The sequence below is a fragment of the Mesocricetus auratus genome, unplaced genomic scaffold (genome assembly GCF_017639785.1).
Source record: "Mesocricetus auratus isolate SY011 unplaced genomic scaffold, BCM_Maur_2.0 Super-Scaffold_100018, whole genome shotgun sequence".
Classification (NCBI taxonomy): Eukaryota; Metazoa; Chordata; class Mammalia; order Rodentia; family Cricetidae; genus Mesocricetus; species Mesocricetus auratus.
Window position 1 is genome coordinate 44205494 of NW_024429199.1, and position 27571 is coordinate 44233064.

At 49.0% G+C, this 27571-nt stretch overlaps 1 protein-coding gene across 1 annotated transcript; it reads left to right on the forward strand.

Annotated features, from left to right (window-relative positions):
* The first annotated feature begins 2831 nt into the window (after positions 1-2831).
* LOC101834781 (solute carrier family 22 member 1) lies at positions 2832-25583 on the forward strand. Its single transcript, XM_005065927.4, has 11 exons — positions 2832-3990; positions 10206-10309; positions 10740-10894; positions 11696-11864; positions 13398-13512; positions 13647-13756; positions 16518-16732; positions 18496-18604; positions 22117-22229; positions 23966-24068; positions 25377-25583. The coding sequence occupies exons 1-11, from the start codon at positions 3577-3579 to the stop codon at positions 25441-25443; spliced, it is 1674 nt and encodes a 557-aa protein (XP_005065984.2). The 5' UTR covers positions 2832-3576; the 3' UTR covers positions 25444-25583.
* Positions 25584-27571: the final 1988 nt, after the last annotated feature.

Below are 27571 nucleotides of genomic sequence, written 5' to 3' on the forward strand. Positions count from 1 at the left end.
TGCCTCCTCTCCAGCAATGCTCTGCCTCCCTTCCCCAAACAACACCACCAGCAAGGAACAAGTGTTCAAATGCATACCCCTGTGGGAGACAGCTCTGAATTAAACCACCACTACATTTAGCCTCTGACACCCGTGGGCTCATGGTCATATCCTAATGCAGAATTCAGGTAAGCTTCAAAAGTCCCCATAGTCATTAGCAATCTCAACACTTCAAAAGTCCAAAGCCCCTTCTGAGACTTTAGGCAGTTTCTGAATAGTGATCCCCTATAAAATAGGGGAAAAAACCAGCAACAAATCGTATACTTCCAACAGACCATGGCATGGATATATATTCTCATTAGGGAGACATGGGGACATAGTGAGGAAAGATTGGACCAAAGAAAAACAAACCAAAAAAAAAAAACACACACAAAGGCCAAAACAACAACAACAAAAATGCCCAAGTCCTGTGCATCGCTGTCTACTAACTGGGGCTTCAGTTTCAAAGGCTTAGAGGCTCCTTCCTAAGCTGCCTGTAACACATCTCCCTTGGATTGGCTGCACTTCTTGGACCAAGTTCTGATTGACAGATGTCTCATGGCTCTGGCATCTTCAACATCTTGGGGTCTCCATAACCCAGGCTTCACCTTTACAGCTTCGGGCAGTGGCTTCTCCGTGTCTCCTCGAAGAGACTCACAAACAGCCACCAGTTGCAATGGCTACCTCCAACCACGGAGGAAGGACCCATGGCTCCCTTAACCTTGCTGGTAGGTGTGGCTGCCAGCCTGGTGTTGGGCCATGGTTGCATCAGCTTTTGTCTGTCGTTGGTTTCTAGTTGGAGCATGGAAGGCATTAGTGCAGACAGCGGAGGCCCAGCTCATGAGGTTTCAGAGGGGAACAAGGACTGGGTAAGCAGCTGTGTAGAGACCATTGCTGTGATAATTTGTGGAGGATTGCATGGCGCTGGCTGAGTCTACAGCGTGCTTATCCTGATGGTCTGTATGGAGCTCCACAAAGAGCAATGAATGAGGCTGAAGGACAGGAAAAGTGTGCAGTTTGGGGGTGAAAAGTGAGACCTTTAAGACCACAGTGAAGCCCACTGTGGAGAAAGAGGCCATGACCTAGCTCCGAGGTAGCACCACTGAGGAGAGAGACCACCTCGGATGGGGATGGTAGGAGGCACCTTGGGGCAAGAACCAGTCCAGCTAAAGCTCTGTGACCAAGTATTCAAATGCATGACCCTTTGGTGATGTTTCTCATTTAAACACCCTGCTCCTACTGTCATGTGCCCTCCGAGAGCCCAAAACATATGTGTACATGTATGTTATGTATGTACATACATATGCACAGACACACAATTTTAAAATTTCACTTACGTTTTAAGCTTTGTTCAATGTTTCCTCTTTTTGAGACAAGGCCTCAGGTTGACCTCAAATGCACTGAGAGTGGACAGTGACCTTGAACTTGTGGTCATCCTGCCTCCACCTCCTCAGTTCTGGGATTATAGGCGTGAGTACCCACCCCTTGATTCGTGAGGTACTGGGGATTGGAACCAGGACTCCATGCTTGCTTGGCAAGCCCTCTGCTCGCCGAGGTACATCCCCAGCCCTAAGGTTTACTCCGTCTTTCTAGTCTTGTAAATTACATCACTTAAGCAGTGTGCGCCAGCTGGTTTTATGTCCGGTTGATGCAGGCTTCAGTCATCTGAGACGAGGGAGCCTCAGTTGAGAAAATGCCTCCGTAATTTCAGGCTGCAGGCAAGCCATAATTTCCTTATTGGTGGCTGATGTCAGAGGGTTCATCCATTGTGGGTGAGGCCACCCCTGGCTGGTGGTCCTGGGTCCTGTAGGAACTCAGGCTGAGCAAGCCATGATGAGCAAGCCAGTGAGCAGCACCCTCCACGGCCTCTGCATCAGTTCCTGCCTCCACGGCCTTTGCATCAGCTCCCGCCTCCAGCTTGCTGCTCCGCTTGAGTTCCTGTCCTGACTCCGTTCAGTGATGAACAGTGATGTGGAAGGCTTCCTCTCCTAACCCAACGTTTCTTTTGACCATGGTGTTTCCTCACAGCAAATGTAACCCTAACGAAGACAGTGGGGGATTGCTGTGTCAGACCTGACCGCGTTGTTTTTGGGAGGGTTGTGGGAGGACTTTGGAACTTTGGGGTAGAAAAGCCACCGAGTGTTGAGAGCTCAGTGGGCCGTTCTGTAGGAGCGTGGCCGACACACATGTCGGGGGCAGTGCAGAGGATGGTGAAGGTCCAGGGGAAGCAAAGACTCCACCAGGCCACTCGGGGCTGAAGAATCGGAGAGACTCGAACCACTACAGTGAAACCTGTATTTCACTGGGAAAACTGACGCTGGCCAGCTGGAGCTAAGAAATTAGCAGTGACTTAAGAATTGGCCAGAGTCACTGAGGTGAAATCTTTCCGGGGAGTGCTTCCCGAGAGTCAGCTGTGTTTGATGCGGCCAAAGCTCCCCCTGTGCTGCCGGCTGAACTTGATAATCTCGGACCACCCAGGTGGGTGCTGGTTTTCTCGGTATGAAGGGGTCTGGAGAGCAGCTGAGGCACAGTTTCTCTACTGTGAGTCTTTGGCCCTTGATAACCCTGCCCTTTACAGTCAGCGGGAGAGAGAACATGGACTCCACGTGGTCTCCAGAGTTGGCACAGGCCCAGGACCTCAGCATGGAGCCTGGGCGTTTTAAAGAGACTGGATTTTTAAGCCTTTGGACCTTTGAGGAGGGACGAGGCTCTGAGCCTGCCTGCCTGATGGCAGGGTTTGGGTCCCGTGGCTGAGGGCCGAGGGTCTCAGTTGCTCGCCCATCATCATCTGCTGGCCCTCCGTTCTTACCTCCTTACTGCATGTGCTTCTCCATGAGGCTGCTTGCTTCCTGAGGAGGCCCACAAAGGACAGAGAATCCCAGCAGGCGGGACCGCCAGTCCTGTGTGATGTGATCACAGAGGCCTCATCCCTGACATTGGCCACTTGGCCTATTCTAAGGGAATCATTGGTTCTGCTCAGTGACCTGCTACCCCTGCAAAATGACGGTCCTTCATGAACTTTTGAGACAAGATCTCATGTAGCCCAGACTGATCCCAAACTTGGCTGTGTAGCCAAGAATGACCTGGAATTTCTGATCCTCTGGCTGCCGGGATCACAGGTGTGCACGACTGTATCTGGTTTATGTGCTGCAGGGGATTGAACCCAAGGCTTCATATGTGCCAGCAAGCACTCTACAGGGTAACAAACCTAGGCCACAGAAGGCTCATCGGCAGGTGTGCTCCTCAGAAGGTCCTGAGAGATGGGGGGGCTCAAGCCTGCTTGCCTGCTCCCTCCTCCCAGGACTGAGCCCTGGCTCACTTCCCAGAAGAGCAAACAAGGCTTGGGGAAAGACCGATGTACTCCCTGCCCTGACCCTCACACTCGCATCATGGGATAAAAGGTTATTTCTGGTTGGTTGCCTTCCAGATGTATTGTGCTTGGACAGCAACTTGATTTCAAACCACCCCAGGTCCAAGAACTTTAAATGAGAGGCCGTATGAAGCCCTGGTGGCAGTCGGGAGCAGGTCTGGCTAAGTTGCTGAGGGCACTGTCCAGCCATGCCATCTGTGGATGATGTCCTGGAGCAGGTTGGGGAGTTTGGCCGGTTCCAGAAGCAAGCCTTCCTGCTGCTGTGCCTGATCTCAGTTTCCTTAGCTCCGGTCTACGTGGGCATCGTCTTCCTGGCTTTCACCCCTGACCACCGCTGCCGGAGTCCTGGGGTGGCCGAGCTAAGCCAGCGTTGTGGCTGGAGCCCGGCTGAGGAGCTGAACTACACCGTGCCGGGCCTGGGCTCTGCGCACGGGGCCTCCTTCCTCAGCCAGTGCATGCAGTACGAGGTGGACTGGAACCAGAGCACCCTTGGCTGTGTGGACCCCCTGTCCAGCCTGGCGGCCAACAGGAGCCACTTGCCCCTGAGCCCCTGCCGGCACGGCTGGGTGTACGACACTCCTGGCTCCTCCATCGTCACCGAGGTAGTAACTAATGGGCTCTGCATTTTGGGTAATGTAGAGACTGAGAGCAACTCCTGGATGGGTCAGTGTCTTTCCAGGGAGGAAGGAGAGGTCCAACTTCCTGTATGCTGTACAATAGCAGGCTCTGCCCTGGCCTCTGTGTTTTTCCCACCAAGGACTAGAGAGGCCACTATGGAGAGCTTGTTCTGTTTAAAATTTATTTTACATGTGCCCATATATGTGGGTGTCCTGGTGTATGTGTGTGTCCTGGTGCATGCTATGTGACACCAGCTCTTATTAGCTGACTATATCTGGATAAGTTCCTCCGTTTCTCTGAGCCTTAGATCTCTCTGTAGGCAAGCAGGATTACAATAACTTCACCCACTATTAGGATCAGCTTGGGACTGGGCAGATGATCAGAAACACAAACACAATTTCATTGTTTATGGGTGGTAGGGTGTGTGAAGATATCCAAGGGCCTTGACACCATCGTTTAGTTGACTGTAGGTGCACTTGACTTTGAGAGTCTTTTTGTTTTTGTTTATTTGCTTTGAGACAGGGTCTCGCCTGATTAGCCTCTTTGTAGATCAGGCTGAACTTGAACTCATAGAGATCCTCCTACCTCTGCCTCCCCAGTGCTGGGATTAACTGTGTGCATCACCACAAGAGAGTTTAGGAAAAAAGTGCCACTAGATGTTTTTGCCCTTCATGGATTCCTCTGAGAGTGTGGGTGGTTTGTCCCAATGAGAGGTCTCAGGCCCCGGCTTGGAAGCTGTATTAGAAATATCTTGCCTGTGGCCAGGGCACAGCTTACCTGAACTGAAAGGTTGAGGCCATTGTCCTCCTTACCCAAGGCCCCCACCCTCACATAGACGACTGTTTGGGGTTTCTTCCCCTTTTCTCCCCTTTACTTAATGGTTTTAACGTCAATGCAGGTAGGACTGCTCCTGAGAGGAGTCCCTTCCCCTTGGCCTGCTCAGAGCTCCCTTTGGCACCTGCAGAATGTCTGCTGGGCACCATAATTTATGTGCTTGGATGTGGATGTCAGCCCCTGGGCATCTTCCAGTGACAGACACCAAGTGTTATGGGACAGAAAGACAGGGTGTAAGAGGTAGAGATGCGTGGGGTCTACGAGTAGTGTCTAAGGTTTCTGGCTTAGGGCGTAGGATAGGGAGCTATGGAGCCCTGGATGGGAGCCTGGCGGATGGGGCCACCTGGAAAGGGGTGGGGCCCTGCAGTGTCAGGGGCAGATGCAAGAACACAGAGAATGTTTTAGGAAGAGTTGACTGACCACACACACAGGGAGGTTTCCATGACCCTAAACTAGAGCTTGGTGAAGACATTGAATTATGTAGCGGTATTCAGAGGGACCATGGCTTTAGAAGAAAGAGTGCTATACCACTCTGAGTTTGAAAGTCAGTGGCATCCATCTGGAAGCATTCAAGGGTAATAAGAACCACACATGTGAGGGCTGGGAAAGTAGATGGCCCATTTGGTGAGCTGCCTACTGTGCAATTGTGAGGACCGTTGTGTAAACCTAGGCCTTGAGTTCAGACGCCCAGAACTCATGTTAAAAGCCAGGTATGGTAGCTCATACCCGTAACCCCATCGCTCCTGTGGACAGACAGGAAGTGGAAATAGAAGGTTCCCCCAAACCTTATGGGCCAGTTAGCTGGTGTAAGCAACGGTAAACCAATGGTAAGCCTGGGGAGATGGTTCAGGTGGCAAAGGTGCCCACCACTGTTGGGGAAGTCCTGTGCATTTGTCAATAAAGCACTGTTGGCCAATAGCGAACCAAGATAGGTGGGACTAGGAGTCCAGAAGGACTCTGGGAAGGAGAAACACAGATATAACGCCATGGGGTAGGAAGCCCCGAACTATTCTCTGATAAGAGAAATACTTAGATTGACAATTATGGGGTAATTACTTAAGTCAGAGATAGCCAGTAAGAAACAAGCAAGGCCAACAGCTTCATAATTAATATAGCCTCCTGTGTGTTTATTTGGGACTGATGCGGCTCTAGAACCAGGCTGGCGGGAAGGCTTCTCTCAAGGAAAAGGATTCCCTTTACACACCACCAAGCCTGACTACCCGAGTAGTCATGCAACTCATATGATGGTAAACTTGTAACATGAATTCAATGACCCAGAGACAGGCATTGGGGGTCAAACTTCAAGCTGAATATCAAAAAAGTAAAGCTTCTTAACCTCTACCTCAGGCTGAATGGGCTGATCCTGTCTCCATGGATGAGCTCTCACCACACCTCAGACTGTAGCCTCTTCTCAGAGTGGCTGGAGAATGAATGCCTGGTACTCCCTTCTGATACTGACTTATGTGTCTCTCATGAGTCTTGGGGTTAAAGGTGCGAGCTATGGTTCTCTTTTAGACTGATTCACTCTTGTGTGGATCTGGGTGGCCTTGAACTCACAGAGATCCATCTATCTCTTAATCCTGAGTCCTAGGATTAACGGTGCTGAGATTAAAGGTATGTGCCTAGCTTCTGTGACTTGTGACTGACTTTGCTTTCTGAATTCTTGAGTCAGCTCTAATAAATCATAGATAACATATCACTACACCAACTCCTGCAAAGTTGTCCTCTGACGTCCACGAATGCGTGTATATCACACACTGAATGTAAAGGAGAGAGAGAGGCCTGTCTTAAACAAGGCAGAATGTAAGGACTGACTCTCAAGGTGTCTGACTTCCATATGTACACCATGGCATGTGCATGCCTGCAGTCACACACATGTGCACACTCATCATACACACATGCACACACACACGTGCACACACCATGCACATATAAGCTCATTTCACACACACACAAGAACAAAGTAAGATGGAAATTGACAGAGGAAGATAATTTAACGCTGACCCCTGTGTGCAGGCACACATGAATGTGTACACGTACATACAAACACATGTGCGTGTGACGAGCACATGCACAGATCTAAAAGAAGCTCAGCTGTGGCGGGGCCAGGCAGGGCGGGGTGCGGGGTGGGGCAGTGGAGACAAGTGCTCTCTCCCATTCATGTCTTCCCTCCAGCTGCCTCACTACTTATCCCAAACCAGAGATCAGGAGCTAAGAGTAGTTACTCATTTCTGCATAACTAATTTTTAACTCGTCATTACCTTGGACATTGGAACTTCCTTTGGGGAGACAGATGGGTGACCTTTGTTTAGGTCCTACCCCAAGGCTAGGGACTGGGATCACAATGCCCCCTCCCACCAAGGGATGAGATGTTCCCTAGCTTTTGTTGCCCTCACCTGCTCTGTGAGCCTCAGTTTCACCACAGCCCGCACACCGGGCTAGCGAGAGCCGCTGGTCCTACCAGCTGTGGGCATTGAGCAATCGGAGCAGCCTTTGGACAGAGGTGAGCCGAGGTGGCCACGTTGGTGCTTCCCAAACTGACTTGCTACACGATCCACTGAGGAAGGGTGTTTGAACAAGGGCCTTGGGTGACTTTGATGAGGCAAACTTGTAAACATTGTTTTGTAGACTGGAAAAGTTGCCTAGCTCTGTTGCAACTCCTGTGGGCATAGAAGATAGGCCCAGGGACCCCCCTCCCTCTATCCTTACCTTTGTGCAGGCCCAGGTGGGGTGCAATGGATGAGTGGAGTTTGGGGGGTCTAGCTGCTGATGCTGGACAAGTTTGGGGGAGTATTGGTCTTCAGGGAGCAGTGGCCTTGGCAGGTGAGACTGAATCAGGATGGGTGGGCTTCCTCTGCCGTGGCAGCTGTCTGACTCCACAAAAGTCCCGGGGTAGAGTGGCTGTCTCCACCTCTGAAGAAGGGGACAGAGCATCCTACAGCAACACTAACTTGCAAAGATCAGACTGAAAGTTATAGCACTAAAAAAAAATAAATAAAAGACCCAGACGCTTATATTAGGGTTCAAGCTTCAAGCTGAAGATCGAAGAAGCAAAGCAGCCAAGCCAGTAGATCTCCCCTCTGCCCAGCTGAAATGGCAATCCTGTCTCCACGAATCCTCAGAGACAAAAGGCTCCGAATTCCTGCGTCCTTCTTCTATTCCTTTCTTCACCCAACCATATCCCCCTGTCTCCACCTCGCTAGTGCTGGGATTAAGGCATGAGCTCTGTTACTCTTTTAGACTGATTCAAACTCCTGTAGCCCTGGGTGGCCTTGAATTCAGAGAGATCCATCTGCCTTTGTCTCCTGATTCCTGGGATTGAAGGTGTGTGCCACCACCGCCTGGCTTCTATGGCTAACTAGTATGGCTGCTTTGCTATTTTGATCTCCAGTGACTTTAATAAATCATAAGCAATATTATCACCACAGAAAACCAACAGTGGCCAAGAAGGGATCAAATTGGTGCCTAGGGGCAGCTGTCCCATGGGCCTCTCCTGCCATGTGACTTTAGTGACAGGTCATTGTCGTGGGACACAGAGTGGAGCTACAATGGCACAGTTGGGAGAATGAAGATATAGAGCCTTGGTTGCCCAGGTGACATCCGGGGATGCTCTGTCCCAGTGTGTCCTATTCAGAGGGGGATGGAGAATTCAGGGTTTCGGAGGGACACACTGAGTGCGTCTGTGAGACATGTACCTCACAAAGGTGGGTGTTAGGCTGGGATAGGTAGAGAGAATCAGAGTGACACTCTTCAGGGGCTTGTCACCTCCCAGAGCAGCAGATGGTGTCTGGGCACAGGTTTGTGGATGTCAAGGTAGCCATTTCTTCTGGTGTTGAGTGGCAATGCATGATCTCATGTATCTTTTCAGAAAAATGAGGGGCTGGGTCAAAGAATGCACAGGCCGGTCACACAGACCTCAGCCAGCCGAGTGTAGCATCTCCAAGACTCAGAGTTTGGCCTTGTGACAGGTCAAGGGTATAGCATATACGGCAATTTTAGAATCACCGGAGAGCTAATACGATCTTAACATTTAAATTAAAATGGCTCATCATTTACCAATGTCTTGCCTCTGGACCTCACTGCAGCCCTGGAGGGACACAGTAGGAATGCTTCAGGAAACCAGGGCCTCAAGCTGCCGAGTGATTTGTTGCTGTCATACCCCACGTGCTGCTCTAGGCTGCTAGAGCCATGGTTGCACGTCACAGAGCAGAGCGGAACAAAGGGACGGAGATTGCAGGAGGGTAAGAAGAGCTGTGCCAACACTGGGGAGGAGATGCCCCATTCAGCACTAGTGCCCAGCCTCCCGGAGTCTCTCCTGTCTGCCCCACTCGGCTGTGAAGAGAACGTGACCTGCTGGACACAGCCCTCCAGCCCGGCTCAGGATGTTCCCTGCTGCCCTGTGGTTTTGGCCAGGAACATCCTTCCTGCCGTTCTCCCTCCAGGCCTCTAAACAATTGCACATCTAGGCCTGTCCTTTGTTTCTGTCTCCTACTTAATTCTACCCGTAGCTCTTGACTGCCCCTCTCTCTCAGACTCTACCCCATGAAGCTAGCTCCTACGCTGTCTTGCCTCTGTCTGAGCCCTTCCGTTCCATTGCATTCCACAGATCCTTTAGCAATAGAGTTCAATTAGATACATAGTATCTACATGCTCTGAAAAAACAAGACTTTATCTTTTTGAGATAGGCTCTCATGAAGCCCAGACTGGCCTTGAACTTACTATATAGCTGAGGATAACCTTGAACACCTAATCCTTTCGACTCTACCTTCCTGTCTACACTCTCCCAGTGGTGATGTCACAGTCAGGTTTTTCTCGGTATAGCTCTGGTTGTCCTGGAACTCATTTTGTAGACCATGTTGACCTTGAGCTCTGAGCTCTGAGATCTGCCTGCCTCTGCCTCCCCAGGGCTGGGATTAAAGGCGTATGCCATCACCACCAAGCATGCCATCACTGCCCAGCTTTTTATATGGGTGCTGGGGATCTGAACTCTGATCCTCCACTGAGCCACCTCTCTGGCTCTTGGTTGTATTTCTCTATGGAGAGCTTTCTTGGCAGTTACAAACTCGTCTGAGGATCTTTAACTGCTCTCGCTCCTTTTAGAATGATATTGTCCAATGGCAAAGCCAACAACCAATAGCAAAGCCAACAACAGCCATCTTCACTGATACAAAGATGTCGAGAAGAAGCTAGGCGTGGCGGTGGTAGATCTGTGTTGATGTTTCCTGCATCTTGGAAAAGTGTGTTAGACACAAATGATCCAGCCTGGTAGGATCAACTTCTGTGGAACAGCTTGCTTCCCCTGGCAGAGGATGGGAGTGGGGGTTTTCCCAGGGTTCTCAGTTTCCTTTTCTCTCTACTGCCGCAGTTTAACCTGGTGTGTGGTGATGCCTGGAAGGTAGACCTTTTTCAGTCCTGTGTGAACCTAGGCTTCTTCCTCGGCTCCCTGGCGGTGGGCTACATTGCAGACAGGTATGTGAAGGCAGTCCCTTTGAGCCAGCTTTTGGAGAGTGGGCGAGGGTTGAGAGTGTGGTTGGCCAGGATCCATCATGGAGAGTTCCGCAGGGGAAAATAAGTGACGGCAGTGGCTTCAGACTGCTGGGACCGATGGCAGAGAGGCTGGGCAGTTGTGGATGGGGTGTGCAAATGGGAGAGAGGAGTGGAGTCGAGAGAGGCAGGATGTGTGCTCTGAACAGGGAGGCGGCCATGGCTGTGTCTCAGCTGTTTGTGGATCTACACTCCTACCAGAGGTAGGCGTTCTAACTCAGATGCATGGAGTTTGGAAGTGTGGCTTAAGTGGCCCACGAGATACTCAAAAAGGCTGTTGGACGGGCATGGTGGGGTTTACGCGTGCCTGGTCCTGGATTCCTAATCCCTCCCATACACCTGTCTGTCTCCGCAGGTTTGGTCGTAAGCTGTGCCTCCTGGCGACTACTCTGGTCACTTCCTTGTCGGGCGTGCTGACAGCTGTGGCCCCGGACTACATATCCATGTTGCTCTTCCGCCTGCTTCAGGGCATGGTCAGCAAGGGCAGCTGGGTGTCTGGCTACACCTTGAGTAATTACACGGGGCTGGGAGACGGTCCCTGGGTCCATGAACGATAGGGGTGAGAGAGCAGGGGGATGTTTGCAGGCTTTAAGGAAAGGGAGGCAGCTAGTTGAGAGAGGGGGGGAGAGGGAAACTGAGGCTGATGCGGTATAGGTGTGAGCTCCTTTTCTCTCAGCAGTCCTATTGGTGAGGGTAGCAGGAGGATGTTCAGGAAGTGAGGCACGTAGAAGGATATTTTAATGTTGTAGAAGAACCAACAACTCCCCCCAAGCCCGACTACAGGCACAACCGACTTGAATGAAAACCTAGGATGATATCCGACAGCTAGATACAGAGACAAAAGGAGGTTCTGCCTTGAGAAGAAATGCCTCACTGTTGAGGCTCAGGTAGCACAGGGCAGCCTGAGACACCTGTACGGTGATAACGAGTGCTTAAGAAGGGCGGCCCGGGGTTGAATCCACATTCCAGGTCTGAGCAGTTGTGGGATTCCAGGCAAGTTAATTCATTCTCCGTGCCTCGGTGCTTTAGAAATGAGGATAACAGCGAGGAAGAAGGCGAAAGGGGAGCACCCAGAGAAAGCCTGGTGGCAAAGTGGCCCAGTGAGCCCGTAGGCTCAGGGGGAGGGGCATTAGCCCAGCGAGAGGCCAGACAAGGAGTTTAGGGGAAGGAGAGGTGGAAAACGGACAGACGGGAAAGAAACGGGTGGGGGTGAGGCAGGGTCTGTGGCTGGTGAGGAGCAAGGGTCAGGAGCCAGCCTGCCTCCAGGTCTCTCTCCTCCGAACCTGCCCCTGACCGCCGTCTCTTTTTCAGTCACAGAGTTCGTCGGCTCTGGTTACAGAAGAACAACGGCGATCCTGTACCAGACGGCCTTCACGGTGGGGCTGGTGGGGCTTCCTGGGGTGGCCTACGCCATTCCCTACTGGCGCTGGCTCCAGCTGGCTGTCTCCCTGCCCACCTTCTTCTTCTTGCTCTATTACTGGTAATGCTCCCCCTGCCAGAGACAGGGTGACATCCCTGCTCCATGCTGTGTCTGCTAGGCTCTGGGGGCATGAAGGGCTGCTCTGACCTCTGCCACTCCGCAGGCCACCTTCCAGGAGGCCTGAGCCCTCACTATGGTTTCTGTGGTCTGGTGCTCTCACCCAGTGCTTGTCATTCTTTTGATGTGCCCAGAGCTCCTCACGGTGTGCCGGCTGCTGTCCCTACACAGAGCGTTGTCCAAACTTGCCTCAGACAGGCAGGAGTGACACTACAAGGAAGCCCAGAGGCTGCCTTCCCATGTCAAAGGAAATGTACCTTCTTCTAGAAACACAAGGCAAGCCAGCCACAGAGAGACTGGCCTTGGGAGTCAGCCCAGAGCCAGTATTAAACAGCATGTGTTACCCAGAGGCCCAGAGACACCTTGGAGACAGTCTTCATAAAGAATGTAGCGCAGGTTGACAGACAAGAGTGGACGCGTTACTGCCATGGCTGCTCCATCCTGCAGTCCCCAGAGTTCCTGCAGTGACACAACTTCAAGTCAGGTCACCTCACTCTGTTGCCTGCTTTCTCTCCTCTGTCTCCTGCCTCCTCTCCTCACTTCCTGTCTGTCTCACAATGTGCTCACTGAAAAGGCTCTGCCTCCCTCTCATCCGACTACACAGCAGGCGCTTGATCTCCATAAGAAGGGGTTTTCTGTGAGAAAGGACCCTGGCCCCATGTGGATGTTTAGCCAGGGCATACCCGAGTTACGGGGAGACCATCACATCAGAGTCTCCATCCCTGAGCTGCAATGTCCCAGACCCGTGTGAAATGGCTTGAATTGGACATGGTGATGAATGCCTGTAATCCCAGCACTCAGGGTGGGGGTAGGGGTGGAGGATGCTGAGGCAGGAGGATTGCCATGGGGTTCAAGGCCATCCAGGCTACGTGGGAAGTGCCCAGCTATCCAGCTATCCAGGAATACATGCAAAGACCCTGTCTCCACATGATCTCAGCGTAAAACTCAGAAGCAATAGACGCTGTTTCAAAACAAAAAAAGAGAAAAAAATAGACATGAAAGGAGGGAGAAATGGCACATTGTCTATTTGATTTTAGGGCACGTGAAGCCTTTCTTTGGGAGACAGCATGGGCCTTGTTCAGCTGTTCTTGTACATATACATGTAACATGTATGTGAAGTACCTACTCAGTGAGTGTAGAACAGGGCTCCCAACTTCTAAGAGAGATGGGACCCTATTTCACAAAAAAAGGGTGTAGGGGAGCCTTGATCCCTTCTGCTTTGGGAATCTCAGCCAGTGGCTCTGAGTAGCAGTAACCTGCAGAGATCATAGATGGGCCAGCCAGCAAGGGTCACATGGCACGGGCCACAGCTGCACCCCACAGCCGAGGCCTTCCTTGGCAAGCATCTTGGGGAATCACGATCCTACCGGAGGATCTGGGGCTCCTTGGGTCAAGCCACTGCACAACTCTTGTCAAGGACTAAGGTGGGGTGAGTTCTTGGGGGGAAGGCACTACAGTTATGAGCTGTGTCTGCAGGTGTGTGCCAGAGTCCCCTCGATGGCTGCTGTCCCAGAAGAGAACCACCCAAGCAGTAAGGGTTATGGAGCAAATTGCTCAGAAGAACAGGAAGGTGCCCCCCGCTGACCTGAAGGTACTGGAATTCAGAAGGGGTCCTTCTCTTTGCGGGTTTGGGGCTGCCTCATGAACTACATGGGACCCCTCCCTGGGGTGGGGGGCTGTTGTGTGCACACAGACCAAGCGTATTGAGGACTGACTCTCTCCCAGATGCTCTGCGTGAAGGAGGAAGCCTCCTCAGAAAAGCAGACCCCTTCCTTTGCAGACCTGTTTCGCACTCCCAGCATGAGGAAGCACACCTTCATCCTGATGTACATGTGGTGAGTGCTCTACCTACACATCTCTCCACCCCCCCTCCACCCCCACGGGGGGCGGGGCTACTCTGTTGCTGTCCAAATGCTGGGTACGAATCACCCCGTAGAAAGAGTATGACAAGGAGCTGAGTGGTCATTGGGCCAGAGTCTTCTTGTGTTTTAGTAAGAGTGGGTGTGAGGTCAATGCCGAGAAGGGTGAAGAAGCCACCTCAGTCTAAGTGTCATATGTCCTGGGGGCAGCCGAGTGTCGACTTGGTGTGGGGTAGTGGAGAAGGTTCCAGTAGCTCAGTGCAGCCTTTAAGTAGGACGTATCCTTCCTCGCATCTGAAAGCCTTGTGGGCCACCTCTGGGTCCTTGTGCTCCCTGGTTCACGGATAAGGACCTTGCAGCACGTAGATGTATTTGTCCCCGTGCTTGCCAAGGACAGTTTGTGCCCCCTAATTGTTTTCATGAGGAGGAAGTCTACCTGTTCTTCCAGAGCATCAGTCAATCCTCAACACGGTCCTGCTTCCTTCTGAATATCAAGCTGAGCAGCCGTGACGGAGCTGCTGTGCTCCGGGCCCCCTCGGGACTGCCCTGCTGAGCTTTTCCATGTTATGTTTTAGTGGAGCAAAGGGCTGAGTAGTCGGGTATTACCTGACACATAGTAGGCCTGCGGTGAACGTTTGCCGAGCGCTGAATTGAGCAATCGTAGTTTCATGGACTCCTCTGATCCATTTAGATACCGGGCCTGTGGCTCCTCCCCTGCCTTAGTGCCCTTGGCCTCTGTCATTGGGAGCCTGTGCCTAGCCACAGGTGTCACAGCTATCTGCGTGTCCACTCAGAGTTAGACTTAGCAGTGTGTCTCCTCCACGGAGCACCTGTGACCCACTGCGGGTAGGAGCGGCGCCAGCTTCACCCTCTGCAGACACACTCTTTCCAAGAAGGCAGGTGACAGCTCCATTTGCTTTACTCCCGTCACCCGGCCCCTCAGCAACCTCTGTGTAAACTTGAAGCGCCCGAGGCTCTGCTTCTCGCGTGTACTCTCCGTCACGTGGGAACACTGCGAGGGGCCATCTCGTATGAGCTGTGGCGGCCTGCGGCTACCCTGCCTCTCTCAGGCTGTGCTCTGTAAGGCAGTCGCACTTCTGAATCCAACAAGAATAGAGGTGCATTCTTGGGACCTACTTGGCCTCCCATAGCTCAAACCCAGGAGACCTCCCACTTTCTCCCTCCCATGCCCTCTACTCGTTTATTGTATTTTTTATTTGTGTGTGTGTGTGCGCGCGTGCGTGCGTGCATGTGTGTGTGTGTGTGTGTGTGTGTGTGTGTGTGTGTGTATGTGTGTATGGTCAACATGAGATGCTTCCTATGTTGCCCGCCTTATTTTTTGAGGCAATCTCTCACTGGGCCTGGAACTTGCTGATTCAGCTCGATTGCCTGACCAGCCAGCCCCAGTTACAAAATGTGCCATCACGCTGGCCGGCTTTTTACATAGGTGCTGAGGCTTCGAACTCATGTTTGCAGAGTGAGCACTCTACTGAGCCATCTCCTTAGCTCATGCCTGTGTCTTTTTGTTAAGGTAAGCCGAGGACCTGCTGCCACATCTTGGCCACGTGGCTGTAAGAGAGTACCTGTTCCAGTCTGTGACACAGGGAACTCATCGGTAGTGTGAGAAATAGAATGCTGAGATAATAGGCAACTAGACATGAGTGTGGTGATCTATGTAAAGGGCCTGGAACAGTGTTGGACACTGTAGGAAATTCTGGGCACATTTTAATATGTGTATATTAAATTCTAGGGTCTTCCAAAAGATGGCAGCACTGATTCACGGATTGGTTGACCAGTTAGACAGTTTTTTCTTAAGTGTGACAGTGGGGGCTGATAGTCATTTTTTTTCTTTTCCCTGAGATAAAACAAGTTTCTTATGGATTAAAATCTTACCATTGCAATGCCAATTTGGGTGCAGTGGTGTCAGCTTCCAGAACAGTATCATTTCCCCTTAGTGACGTTAGCTCCCTCAAGTTTGGACTTGAGCTACTAATCTAATGCCTTCATTGACTATGCAACATGGTCCACGATGTTGCTTTCCTTGAATATGGATGGAGTTGATGTGGTGGGTGAAGGGGAGACCTAAATGTGTCTGATGAAGACGGTGCCGTGGGGCCGGAGACCTGGCTAGTCAAGCTCTGCATCCTTGACTTTGGAAGGACGCCGCTGATGCCCATGACAGTACCCTACCTCTGCTGTGTGTCAGGAGCGGCACTAGGCTCCTCTGTCTGTTATCTCAGTAAATAGTCACATATGCTGTCTGCTGGCCAGCACCGCCCCACTCACAGGTGAAGAGAGAAGCAAAGAGTGGTCACTCAATTTCCCCGCAGTCACACAGCTTACAAAGAGACCCGACACCAGGTCCTGGGTACTCACTTTTTGCCTGCACCTGCTTCCTACTTTGCGGGCCTGTAGGAGTGTTCCAGGTCACTGTGTGTGGGGCTCAGTACAGTCCCAGACCCCCTGAGCTTGTAGCAAGCAGGAGTATCCAGCTGAAATCTCCCCCTGCCTTCCTGTTTCAGATATCCTGGGGGGAAAAGTTTAACAGTAGGTATCTTGGGGATATATGTAAGACACACTGTCACATCGGTGGGGACACAGTTTCCTATCAGAGACCTTAGCAGGACACAGGACACTTTTCATGCCATGTAGCACATTTTGTAGCAAGTGGCACATCCTTCTGTCCAGTTGGCTGAGGTCCGTAGGGCTGGCTTTTGACTCGTGGTCTCTTCTGCAGGTTCTCTTGCGCTGTGGTGTACCAGGGCCTCATCTTGCACGTGGGGGCCACAGGTGGGAACCTCTACCTGGACTTCTTTTACTCTTCTCTGATGGAATTCCCTGCGGCCTTCATCATCCTTGTCACCATTGACCGCATTGGCCGCATCTACCCAATGGCCACCTCAAATCTGGTGGCCGGGGCGGCCTGCCTCATCATGATCTTTATCCCACATGGTAAGTCCATTTCCATTTCACTTCCCAGGTCACTGAATCGTGGCGCTGTGTCGTAACACCCTGATAAGCTTCTGGAACGAGAACAAAGGCAGGGCGTTTCCTAGGCTGGACTTGAAAGAGTTTTAGGCTGAAGTGTAGCAAACATATACTAGGCACATTCTAAGTGAATGACTCAATTTGTTAAACATACAGACATCGGGTAGCAGAACTCAGAGTCTGAGGATACTTCTAACCCTTAGTGTCCCTTGCGGTCCTCAGATAAATACCACTGCATTGCCAACCACCTCTCCTGACCTCTGTTGCTACAGATTAGCCCAGGTACATAAACAGAGCCACCTCGGATGTACTTCCCTGACCTGTCCATTATATGGGTAGGGCTTGTCTATGTTGTCACATGACTGACTGTGTAGACTTTTTTCCCCCTTAGCAGTGTATTGCTCCTTATAGAGACATCACGCCATGTGATCTCCCCTACTGATACTGCTTGTGGTGTTTGTCCATTGGGAGCAGAGCTGTGCTACAAAGTTCTTCTTGGTAGACATGGGTCCTTTGCTCCCTTGGGGACATGTCTGTGAACATACTGTCAGAACCCACTCGAGTTTAGCGGCAGTGGACTCCTGGCAGCTTTCCAAAGATGGCTGTGCCACCCGCTGCTTCCCCAAGCAGTCCCACCCGCTCTGTGGCACTTGGTTCTTCAGGTCTCCAATGGCAGTCCAGTGGTGGCTGTGAGCATTGCTTCATAATTCTTATAACCCGAGACAAACACCTGCACAGAAGGTCCAGGCAGAGTCACCCGAGGAAGTCTTAATTTAAGCTCACAAGCGGCTTTTCACATTGGAAGCAGTAGCTCCTAAGAATGTTGAGCTGCTCTCTCCCCCTTATTGCTGTGTGGTGCGCTGTGTGCCTGGGGAGCCCCTCTGCAGTCTCTCATGCAGGGTGTTATGGAAAAGACCAGAAGGTATTTGTCTTTTCTCAAGAGTCATGCTGGGCAGGACATGAATGGTAGGGTGTGTGTGTGTGTGTGTGTGTGTGTGTATCTGTGTGTATCTGTCTGTCTGTGTTTGTGTATGTGGGTGTCTATCTCTGTGTGTATGTATGTGTGTATATCTGTGTTTGTGTGTGTGTATATGTGTGAGTGTATGTATGTGTATATGTGTGTGTATCTATGTGTATCTGTTTGTGTGTGTGTCTATCTCTGTGTGTATGTATGTGTGTGTATCTGTATTTGTGTATGTATGTGTATCTGTCTGTGTCTGTGTGTGTGTCTATCTCTGTGTGTATGTATGTGTGTATCTGTGTTTGTGTGTATGCATATGTCTGTGAATGTGTGTGTATATGTCTGTGAGTGTGTGTGTGTATGTGTGTGTATGTGTATGTGCATGATCAGCCGGAGGACCCTATGTGCTACCTCTAAAATAAGACCTCTTCTCATCTCCCCCATTTTTCTATTTCTAGAATCCCGAGTAAGATTCTTTTTTTGTTTGTTTGTTTTTGTTTTTTTTTTGAGACAGGGTTTCTCTGTATTGTTTTGGAGGCTGTCCTAAAACTTGCTGTATAGACCAGGCTGGCCTCGAACTCACAGAGATCCGCCTGTCTCCTGAGTGCTGGGATTAAAGGCGTGTGTCATTCTTTATGGCCTGACATTGTTGGCAGAAGTGCAGAGGGCTAAGACCATCCTTCGCTGCCCATCAGAGCTAGGGCATTGCTGGTCCCCGCCCAGCCCAGTCCATCCTTGCTCCAGCCATCTTTTTGTTTCTTCCTAGAGCTGCATTGGTTGAATGTCACCCTTGCTTGCCTGGGCCGTATGGGAGCTACCATCGTGTTGCAGATGATCTGCCTGGTGAATGCTGAGCTGTACCCTACATTCATCAGGTGAGGTCACATATGGCAATGGACACTGAAATAGCCACCCTACAGCTAGGCAGAGAGCAGAATTTCTAAGACATTTCTGGAAGATGCTTCCAAGGGTGGGTCACTGTAATAGTTCCTTTCTTTTCTGCAACAAAATACCTTGCCAAAGTGATTTAAGAAAGGGAAGGCTTACTCTGGCTCACAGTTCAAGGTAGTACAGTTCATCATGGTGGGGATGGCATGGCTTGCCATAGTAGGAGGCTGGTTGGTCACATGGCCTTGGCAGCCAGGAGTTAGAGAGTAAACAGGAAGTGGGGTCAGACTGTAAAACCAAGGCCCACTCTTAGTGACTCAGTTCCTTGTCTTTGGAGAAATGGCCAGTGAGGTAGTTTTCCTGTGCTTGGCTCATCTCTGTGGTTGTTGAGTTATGGTTCTTGATATGTTCTGCATATCAGCCCTTCATCAGATGCTGCACTCGTATGTAATCACCTTCCATTCTGAAGGCTGTTTTTCCACTCTGTGGAGCGCTTCCTTGATGAACAGAAGTTTTCATACGGTCCAAGCAACATCTTTCATTTTTGCTGTCTACACTTCGGTGTTTTTTTTCCCTTAAAGTCTCACATACACAGAGTGAAAATGGCTTTTTCTAAAATACAGTTTGATGAGTCTGGGTGATGTATGTATAGCATGCACATACATGTTTATGTGTATTACTCTTCAACTCTTGGCACAACCAAAATACAGCATATTCCCATTGTCCCCGCCAAGTTTCTTCACCTCTTCACAGCAAGTCCTCTTGAAGACCCCGTTCTGTCCACATGGGTTTGCCTCCTCTGGACCACCAGCAAATAAAAGTCACGACGTGTGGCCCTTTGTCTGGCTTCTGCCACTAATTATGATGAGCTGTATTTACCTCACTGTGTTTGTCAATGCCTTGTCCTTTCCTGAAATGCGTCCCAGAGTGTGGATGTCCCTGTACCTGCTTTTCCATCAGCAGGTGAATATTGCTGCCAACACAGGATGGCAATGAGGCGGTTACTGCCAACACCCATGTGGAACCTTTGAATGGATTCATGTTTTTGTTTGACTCGGATGAATGCAGGGATAGAATTGCAGGGGTATACTTACATATGTGTGTGTTTAAGCTTATTTAAAAAAAAAGACAACAGTAAACCTATTTTCCAAAGATACTCTATCTTTTTCATCCTTCAGGAATGTGTTGGGAATTGAGGTTAGTTTGGTATGGCCACTTTGAGGTCCTCTTGGGAGGTAGAGATATCATGGTAGTTTTACTTTTCCTATATCTGGATGATGCTTAGTATCTGTGTGTGAGCTGATTGCCTCCAGTGTTTTAAGAACTTAGTTGTTAGAGTTATTTAAAACACATTTGTCGTGTGTGTGTGTGTGTGTGTGTGTGTGTGTGTGTGTGTCTGTGATAGCTTGCATGTAGAAGTCAAATGACAAGTTGCAGGAGGTTGCTCTCTCCTTCTACCACATGGGTCTTAGGGATCGAACTCAGGTCATTAGGCTTGGCAGCAGGCACCTTTACCTTCTGGTCCTTGTCTTTAGCCCTAAGATCTCAACTTGAAGAGAAGATTATTTTAATTGTAAAAGTAACTACTTTATTCGAGCTTTAAAAAAAATGGACACTATCCTAACCTGACCTTGGGTAGAATTTGGCTTGTTGCCTTAAATTATTTTTCCCTTGTATAAATTATTTCTGCTCCATTTGTTTTGTGACAACGTCTAAGAAATCCTCCATTTTCATTGACACCTGCCGCTTGGCCTACTCTTTTATGCCCTCTGCCAGTCCCTTTATCAAAGAGTGCATTTTAGACTCATGTTTGCAACAAGTTGCTTGATCTGAGTACAAGGAGATGAAGGGAAGCTAAGGAGAAAACTTTTTACCAGGCCTTACAGGGCTAGATAATGAGACGCTTTCTCAAAAACCCAAACCAAACCAAAAATAAAATCCAAAACAAATAAGAACTACAAAAACCAAGAGATGGGGGTGGATGGGTGGGGAGGATCTTCTGTGTTAGTACTTTTGAGCTCAGAGTCTAAAAATGAAAGTCAGGACAAACAAGCCTACTGTCATGGGCTGCCAGATCCAGAGAAACGGTCAAAGGTACTGTGTGTTACTGTAACAAAATAATGGGACAAACCAACTTTTAAAAGGGAAAGGTCCAGCTTAAATCCTGTTCCCAGAGGCTTTAGTCTATGGTCACTTGACTGTGTTGCTGTGGGGTTGGGGCTCAAGATAGCACAAAACATTCCAACTAGAGAGATAAACAGAGACAAGGAAGAGGAAGGACTGGGATTCCCATCGCCCACTTAAGGCACTCCTGCTAACCCAACTTCGTCTCATCAAACCCTACCTCCCAAAGGCTCCGGTATCTTATTATAGTGTATTGATATCTTGCTTGTGCAAATAAAGTCTGTCTGAAGGTCAGAGAATGGAGCTTACCACTAGCTAACCACAGAGGCCTGGAGGTCTGTGCAGACAGACAGGAAGTAAGATAGTCAGGCGGAAACAGGATATAAGCAGGGAGAAACAGGAACTCACTCTCTGGTCTGCTGAGATGCTGAAGGAGGTAAAGGTGGCTGTGGCTTGCTCCTTCTCTCTGATCTCTCCACATTTCCCTCTGTATGTGACTCTGGGTTTTTATTATCTAGACCAATTAACAACTCCAGTTACATGATAGCACCACTGGTCAGTGACCAACCGTGTGACACACAGGCTTGTCCGAACACTTCCCTAAACAACAGCAGTTATCTAGTGCCTGGTCCTCTATGGAGGAGGTCAGATGGTGCCTTCCTGAACGCCCCTTTCTAGTATGCACTGAGTGATAAGCGTTCTCAGACAGTAGGAGAGGAAGCTGGATGTCCAGAAACAACCTTAAACCTGATGCCTATATATACACCTCCATGGGAGTTCCAGTGTTTACAGTCAAGAGAATCAAATGCAGACAGCAAAAGGCACTCATTCCGGCCACCCATTACTTTGTAAACACTCCCAATTCAAAGAAGGACCGGCACTCACAGGGCGGGGTCTGAGCTGAGTAGCTGTCTTCACACTCTGAGCATCAATCTCATGTGGTGTTGATAACAGACATCGCCTGGTGTAAATCTGGGTCTTCTAAACTTAGCCACACACAGATACTGTGCTCTCTTCCCAAGTGACAACACATCACAGCCCTGGGTCGGGAGAGTGGTAGAGCTACAGTTTAAGTCAGAGAATGAGTATGCTTGCTCATCTCCCTTGGGCCCTTCGCTGGCCTTGAGGAGTGTCCGGGCTAAGTATGTGGGAGCACAGTTGCAGAGGTAGGCTGTCTTTCCAGCTGTTGGAGCAGCGCTCAGCCCACACCTACGTCTGTGCTCGCCTGCCACCTTCTCCCTGCGCAGCTCTTCCCCAGCCCTGTGGTTTTGGGGGTCCTGAGCGCCTGCCTTGATCTCGTGCTCGCTCTGGGATGCTGTGAACACCTTGAAGATGAAACGTGAACGTGACCTGTTGGGTCTCTGTGTCTCCCCAGGAATCTTGGGATGATGGTGTGCTCCGCCCTGTGTGATCTGGGTGGGATCTTCACCCCCTTCATGGTGTTCAGGCTGATGGAAGTTTGGCAACCCTTGCCCCTCATTTTGTTTGGTAAGCTATTCCCTCTTTCTGGCCTGGTGGAGCGCATTGTGTAAGCAATCAGCAGCCGCTTGTGGACTGAGTTCAAGGATGGGGGCACGGGCTTCAGCTGTCTCCTGACTCTTTCCACCTTGCATTTGAGGACATAGTAAGATGTAATTCCCATGTCGTGGTCAGATGGTTTCACCTTGTGGCTCCAGAATCCATCAATCCATCCTGCAGTCTACAGGCTGATAATATTTTTTATGTAATCTGCTGCTTTCTTGTGCATTTCTTTTTTTTCAAAAATTTATCTTTATTTCATGTGCAGTAGTTTGCCTGTATGAGGGTGTCAGGTCCCCTGGAACTGGAGTTACAGACAGTTGTGAGATGCCATGTGGGTGCTGGGAATTGAACCCAGGGTCTCTGGAAGAGCAAACAGTGTTCTCAACTGCCAAGTCATCTCTCCGGTCCCGTGCATTTATTTTCTTATTTGTTTGCATTGAACATGCCATTGCCAGGGGTATGATGGTGTTGAGTGATTATCCCTTTCTGAGAGTGGTGATGCTCATCTGTTGTCCCGGCACACTGGAGACCGAGGGAGGACAGCCACAGAAATAAGGGCCTATCTGTGAGACCCTGCTTCAGAAAATGAGGAGACGGCACAAGAAGACACGTAGGAATCTGTGTCCTCTTTGCTGATAAGGCTGGACCGGTGAAAGAGGATAGGAATACCATTTCTGTCTCCCAACACAGAGAAGAGGGGTTCTAGGACATGCTCACCCACCCGCAGAAGGCTGGCTGTGTGTGCAGAAAAATGCCCTGCCTGGCACAGGCCAATACAGGAGAAAGGCAAGGGAGGGAGAGAGTTAGAGAATGGGCTGGAGACAGAGGGAAGGAAGGGAAGAGAATAAGAAAGGGATGGGGAAGAAAGGGAAGAGGGAAAGGAGGAGTGGAGAGAGTAACAAGAAGGGCACATGTAGGTTGGCCATGCTCTCCAACTCTGTCTCCATCCCTATCTCTACACTTACGTACCTATGTATCTGTCATCTCTGTATCTATGTGGGTTTCTCTGTCTTTTTAAAATTTCTTTCATCTTTCATGCATGTATGAATCTATCATCTGTTTGTGCATTTACCACATAGCATTATCATTTGACTAGGTAGCTATCATCTATCTATCTATCTATCTATCTATCTATCTATCTATCTATCATCTATCAATCTATCTATCTATCATCTATCATCTATCTATCTACTTACCTACCTATCTGTAACTATCATCAATCAACCAATATATCTCTATCTATATCTATGTATCTATTCTCTCTATATGTGACATCTATCTATATTAATAAATACATCATCTATCATCAACCAATATCTATCCATCATCTATCATCTAGCTATTTACCAATGCATATATCTTTCTACTTATCTACATCTATCAGTCATCTATCATAATAACAATTTAAAACTGATATTTACAGTTTTTTCTTCAGGCATTCAACATTAAAAAATCCCCTAATACTTAAACATTAGTTACTTTGGAATTTTATGCTTCTGGAGAAGCAAACTGAAGGCAAATATTGCCTTGTCTTCCTCTTGCATTTCTCCCAGTATCCCATTGCCTCCAGTTCTTTCCTGAATGTTCTTGATCGCTTTCAAAGACAAACAGCACCTCTTCCCCACCCTCTCTGTCTCACTGCACTCATGGAAGAGCAGTGAGCTCGTTCTAACACTCTTCCTTGGACTCTGTTTCATTTGTAGGGGTTTTGGGACTGACTGCTGGGGCCATGGCATTTCTTCTCCCAGAGACCAAGGGTGTGGCTTTGCCTGAGACTATCGAAGAAGCAGAGAACCTACGGAGGAGGTGAGGGCTGTGATGCTGGGACGGGAGGGTGTGGTCTCATCCTCTATAAAGGGTCACAGCATCGGTGCACACTCTCGTTTACTCTCCCTTGAGGGTTTGGGAGAGCTTTTCAGATGTTTGGGCTTGGGTTGTCCTCCAGAGATGCTGGAGATGGGAAAAGAGCTCAGACACTGAACTCTGCAAAGAAATCAGCGAAACAGACACTGCTTCTTAGTGGACGGTTGTCCCACACTGCATCCGGGATAGTGACAGTTGTCCCACACTGAATCAGGGATAGCGACAGTTGTCCTATGCTGAATTGGGATAGTGACAGTTGTCCTATTCTGAATCAGGGATAATGGACAGTTGTCCCACACTGCTTCAGGGATAGTGACATTTGTCCCACACTGGCCAGGGGCACTAGACAATGTGTTTCCCCACCTCCTTCTAAGGTCCCAGTGAAAAGCTAAACTTTGGTCCTACCAAAATTAATCCTGGGGAACAAATGAGTTTATTAGGCTTACTTACAGATGCTGGGTCAGGACTTATAAGTAAAATCACAGGTGACCCAAAAGCAGCAGCATTGGGAAGTCAGTGCTCGCTTGGATGGAGGACCTTCTTCTAGGCTGCCTCAGTGTGTTTACTCTAGCTCCTCCCTGCGACCCCAAGGCTGTATGTAATTGGGGCAGGACTGCATAGAACCTGCCAGGAGGAGTGATTGATACTTAGTAGAGGGTCTAATGGCCCTCCCCACATCCTCTTGCCAGGAGGGGAATGTCAACAGACCCAGCTGGATGTTCTTTGCGGATACAGCTGTCTGATGAAGATAGTGGTTGTTCTGCTTGGAGGATAGTACTGTTCAACACTCATTAAGATCCAGTTAGGGCTGCCGATTAGAATGTTGACTGACATTATTGGCTTGATCTTATTCAGGTCTTGTGTTGGTAATCACAGTTGCAGTGAACTCATGGGTGCAATGGCCATGTCTTATCATGTCCAGGAGACAGTACTCTTACATAGCACTCTTCCCCATCCCCTGGGTTTCCATTTTCTCTGTCCCCTCTTATGCAATATTCCCCAACTCTCAACACTGCAAATTTCTTTATCAAGATGCTGACTGTTAAGCTGAGCATAATGGCTCATGACTGTCATTCCAACACTGGAGACACTGAGGCAGACTCATCTATATGGTGGCTTTGAGATCAGCATTTTTACATAGTAAATGACAGACCAGCAACAGTTACATCACAAGACCCTGTTTCAAGTATCAGACAAGCAAAATGTTATTTTTTATTCACTAACCTTAATTTTTATTTATGGTTGCTACAGGAAATCAAAGGCCAAAGAAAACACAATTTATCTTCAGGTCCAAACAGGCAAATCCCCAGACATCTAACAGGGACCCTGTGCCAGGAGCTGAGTAGCAGAGAGAAAGGGGGACTCACCACTTGGAGAATTCCCAGAAGCCTTTGCATTCCTATACTCTTCTATGTTGCCCATTTCCAATGAATATCAATTCTAAAGACTTTTCTGAAAGTGCATTGTCTTGTGTTTTTCTTTTTTTTCTTTTCTTTTTCTTTCTTTTCTTTTCTTTTTTTTTTTTTTACTTCTGAAATGCCCCGTCTGTCCTGGTGAAAATTGCTGGTATGGTTGTTACAGATAGTTCACGCCTTAAAGCATTGGTTCTCAACCTGTGGGTCATGAACCCTCCCAAAAAAACCATTGGAAAACACAGATTATGAAGTAGCAGTGAAGGTAATTTTAAGGTTGGAGGTCACCACGACATGAGGAACTGTATCAAAGGTTCACAGCCTTCGGAAGGTTGAGAACCACTGCTCATTTAGTAGACTCAACAGCCCTTTAAGCATGGCTGCCCTAACAGGCCTTTGCTTTTCTGTAGTAATTGCTACATTCATCTCTGAAGGAAAACACCTTTAAGTATTTACATTGTCAAAAGCATTTTAGTTGGGGCTGGCTTGGAAGGGAGTTGGTTTTTTAAAATGGCAGTCCCCAGTCATGTTCATTACATGTAATGGGGACAAACATATTACTAGACCAGAATTACGATGACCCTTTTAGAAAGACATTTCTCCCACCTATGTTTTGGGAATAGGTTGTTCTGCTCCACTCCTGGTTTTGGGTCTCATTGATGAGGTCAGAAGGTAAACTTCCATGGACACAGTACAGTACAGTATCACAGTGAAAAGGAATTCATTTTGTCTGGAAATCAATTTGGGTTACACACAAGCTATCTGGGCTCATGTCTGCTGTAGATAATGCCAGCAGCATCAGATAGAGTTTGGACTCATGTCTGTTGTAGATAATACCAGCAGCATCAGATAGAGACCAAAGGCAGGAAGCTGGATGAACTGTCTGGAAGGAAAAGAGATTAGAATAAAACCCAGGATGATATGAAAGAACAAGGAATTCTTCAATATGAAGAGCTGGGAAATTTCTGGGGAAAATGCAGACATGTAACGTAAGCCACTCCTCACCGAGCTGCTCACAGGAGGGGGTGGTGTGCTTCTGTTCCTCCAGCACGTAAATCTGGTAGAAGACACGCCTGCTCTTAAGGGGAAATTCAGACCCACTCAGCAATTTAGTGACTTCAGTGTGCCAGGAACTCAATGTCTGCCATCTGAAGAGCTGTGTTGACTTTCCATCTTGGTGTATGTGCGTGTGTGGTGGGGAGGGTATTCATTATCACTATATAAAAAGAATGGACTTTCTACTTCATTCCCAAGAGGGGAAAACATTGGAAGACTCAGCTTCTCATGGCCATGGCATGCCTTTACATATATGTGTTCATGTGTATTCTCTTACACACATATGTGTAAGTCAGCATAAGCAATAGTATATAGAGGCTTGTTTTCATTCCCTTGTTGGGCACTGGCCATCATTATCACCTGGCGGTGGCTTCCTGGCACCCTTGACCTGTGGAATTGCTCGTGGTCTCTATCATGATTGAGCATTTTCTTTTAAAATGTGTATTTACTTACTTGTTTGTTTTATTTTGAGATACAGTCTTGTGTAGATCAAGCTGGCCCTGAACTTGCTATGTAGTTGAAGATGACCTTGGGTTTCATCTCTTGTCTTCCTTCCTTCACTTCCCATGTGCTGAGTGGGACTGCAGGCCTGTACCACCATGCTTGGTTTTATGTGGTGCTGGGGGTGGAACCCAGGGCTTCCTGCCTGCTAGGCAAGCATTCGACCAGCCCATGGTTTGGCATCTCACAATCGCTGTCTGTGGGTCTGAGGAGATGGCTCCATGGTTTAAAGCACCTGTTGCTCTTGCAGAGGACAAAAGACTTGGGTTCAATTCCTGGAACCCACATTATAGCTTAAAACCACCCATGACTTCCATTCCAGGGGACCTGACAACCTGTCCTGGCCTCTGCAGGTGCCAGGCATGCACATGGTACATATACACACATGCAAGCAAAATAGTCAAATGCATGAAATTTTTAAAAATCTGTAAAAACTGCTGTTTGGTACTATTTTCTTAAAAGGAAAAAAATGAAGAT

What these genes read in the sequence shown, in the direction of transcription:
- LOC101834781 (XM_005065927.4), top strand. Translation starts at nt 3,577, where the DNA reads ATGCCATCTGTGGATGATGTCCTGGAGCAGGTTGGGGAGTTTGGCCGG. An exon ending in CATGATCTTTATCCCACATG is followed by an intron (nt 16,733 to 18,495) that starts GTAAGTCCATTT and finishes GTTTCTTCCTAG; the next exon opens with AGCTGCATTGGTTGAATGTC. An exon ending in CTTGCCCCTCATTTTGTTTG is followed by an intron (nt 22,230 to 23,965) that starts GTAAGCTATTCC and finishes TTTCATTTGTAG; the next exon opens with GGGTTTTGGGACTGACTGCT.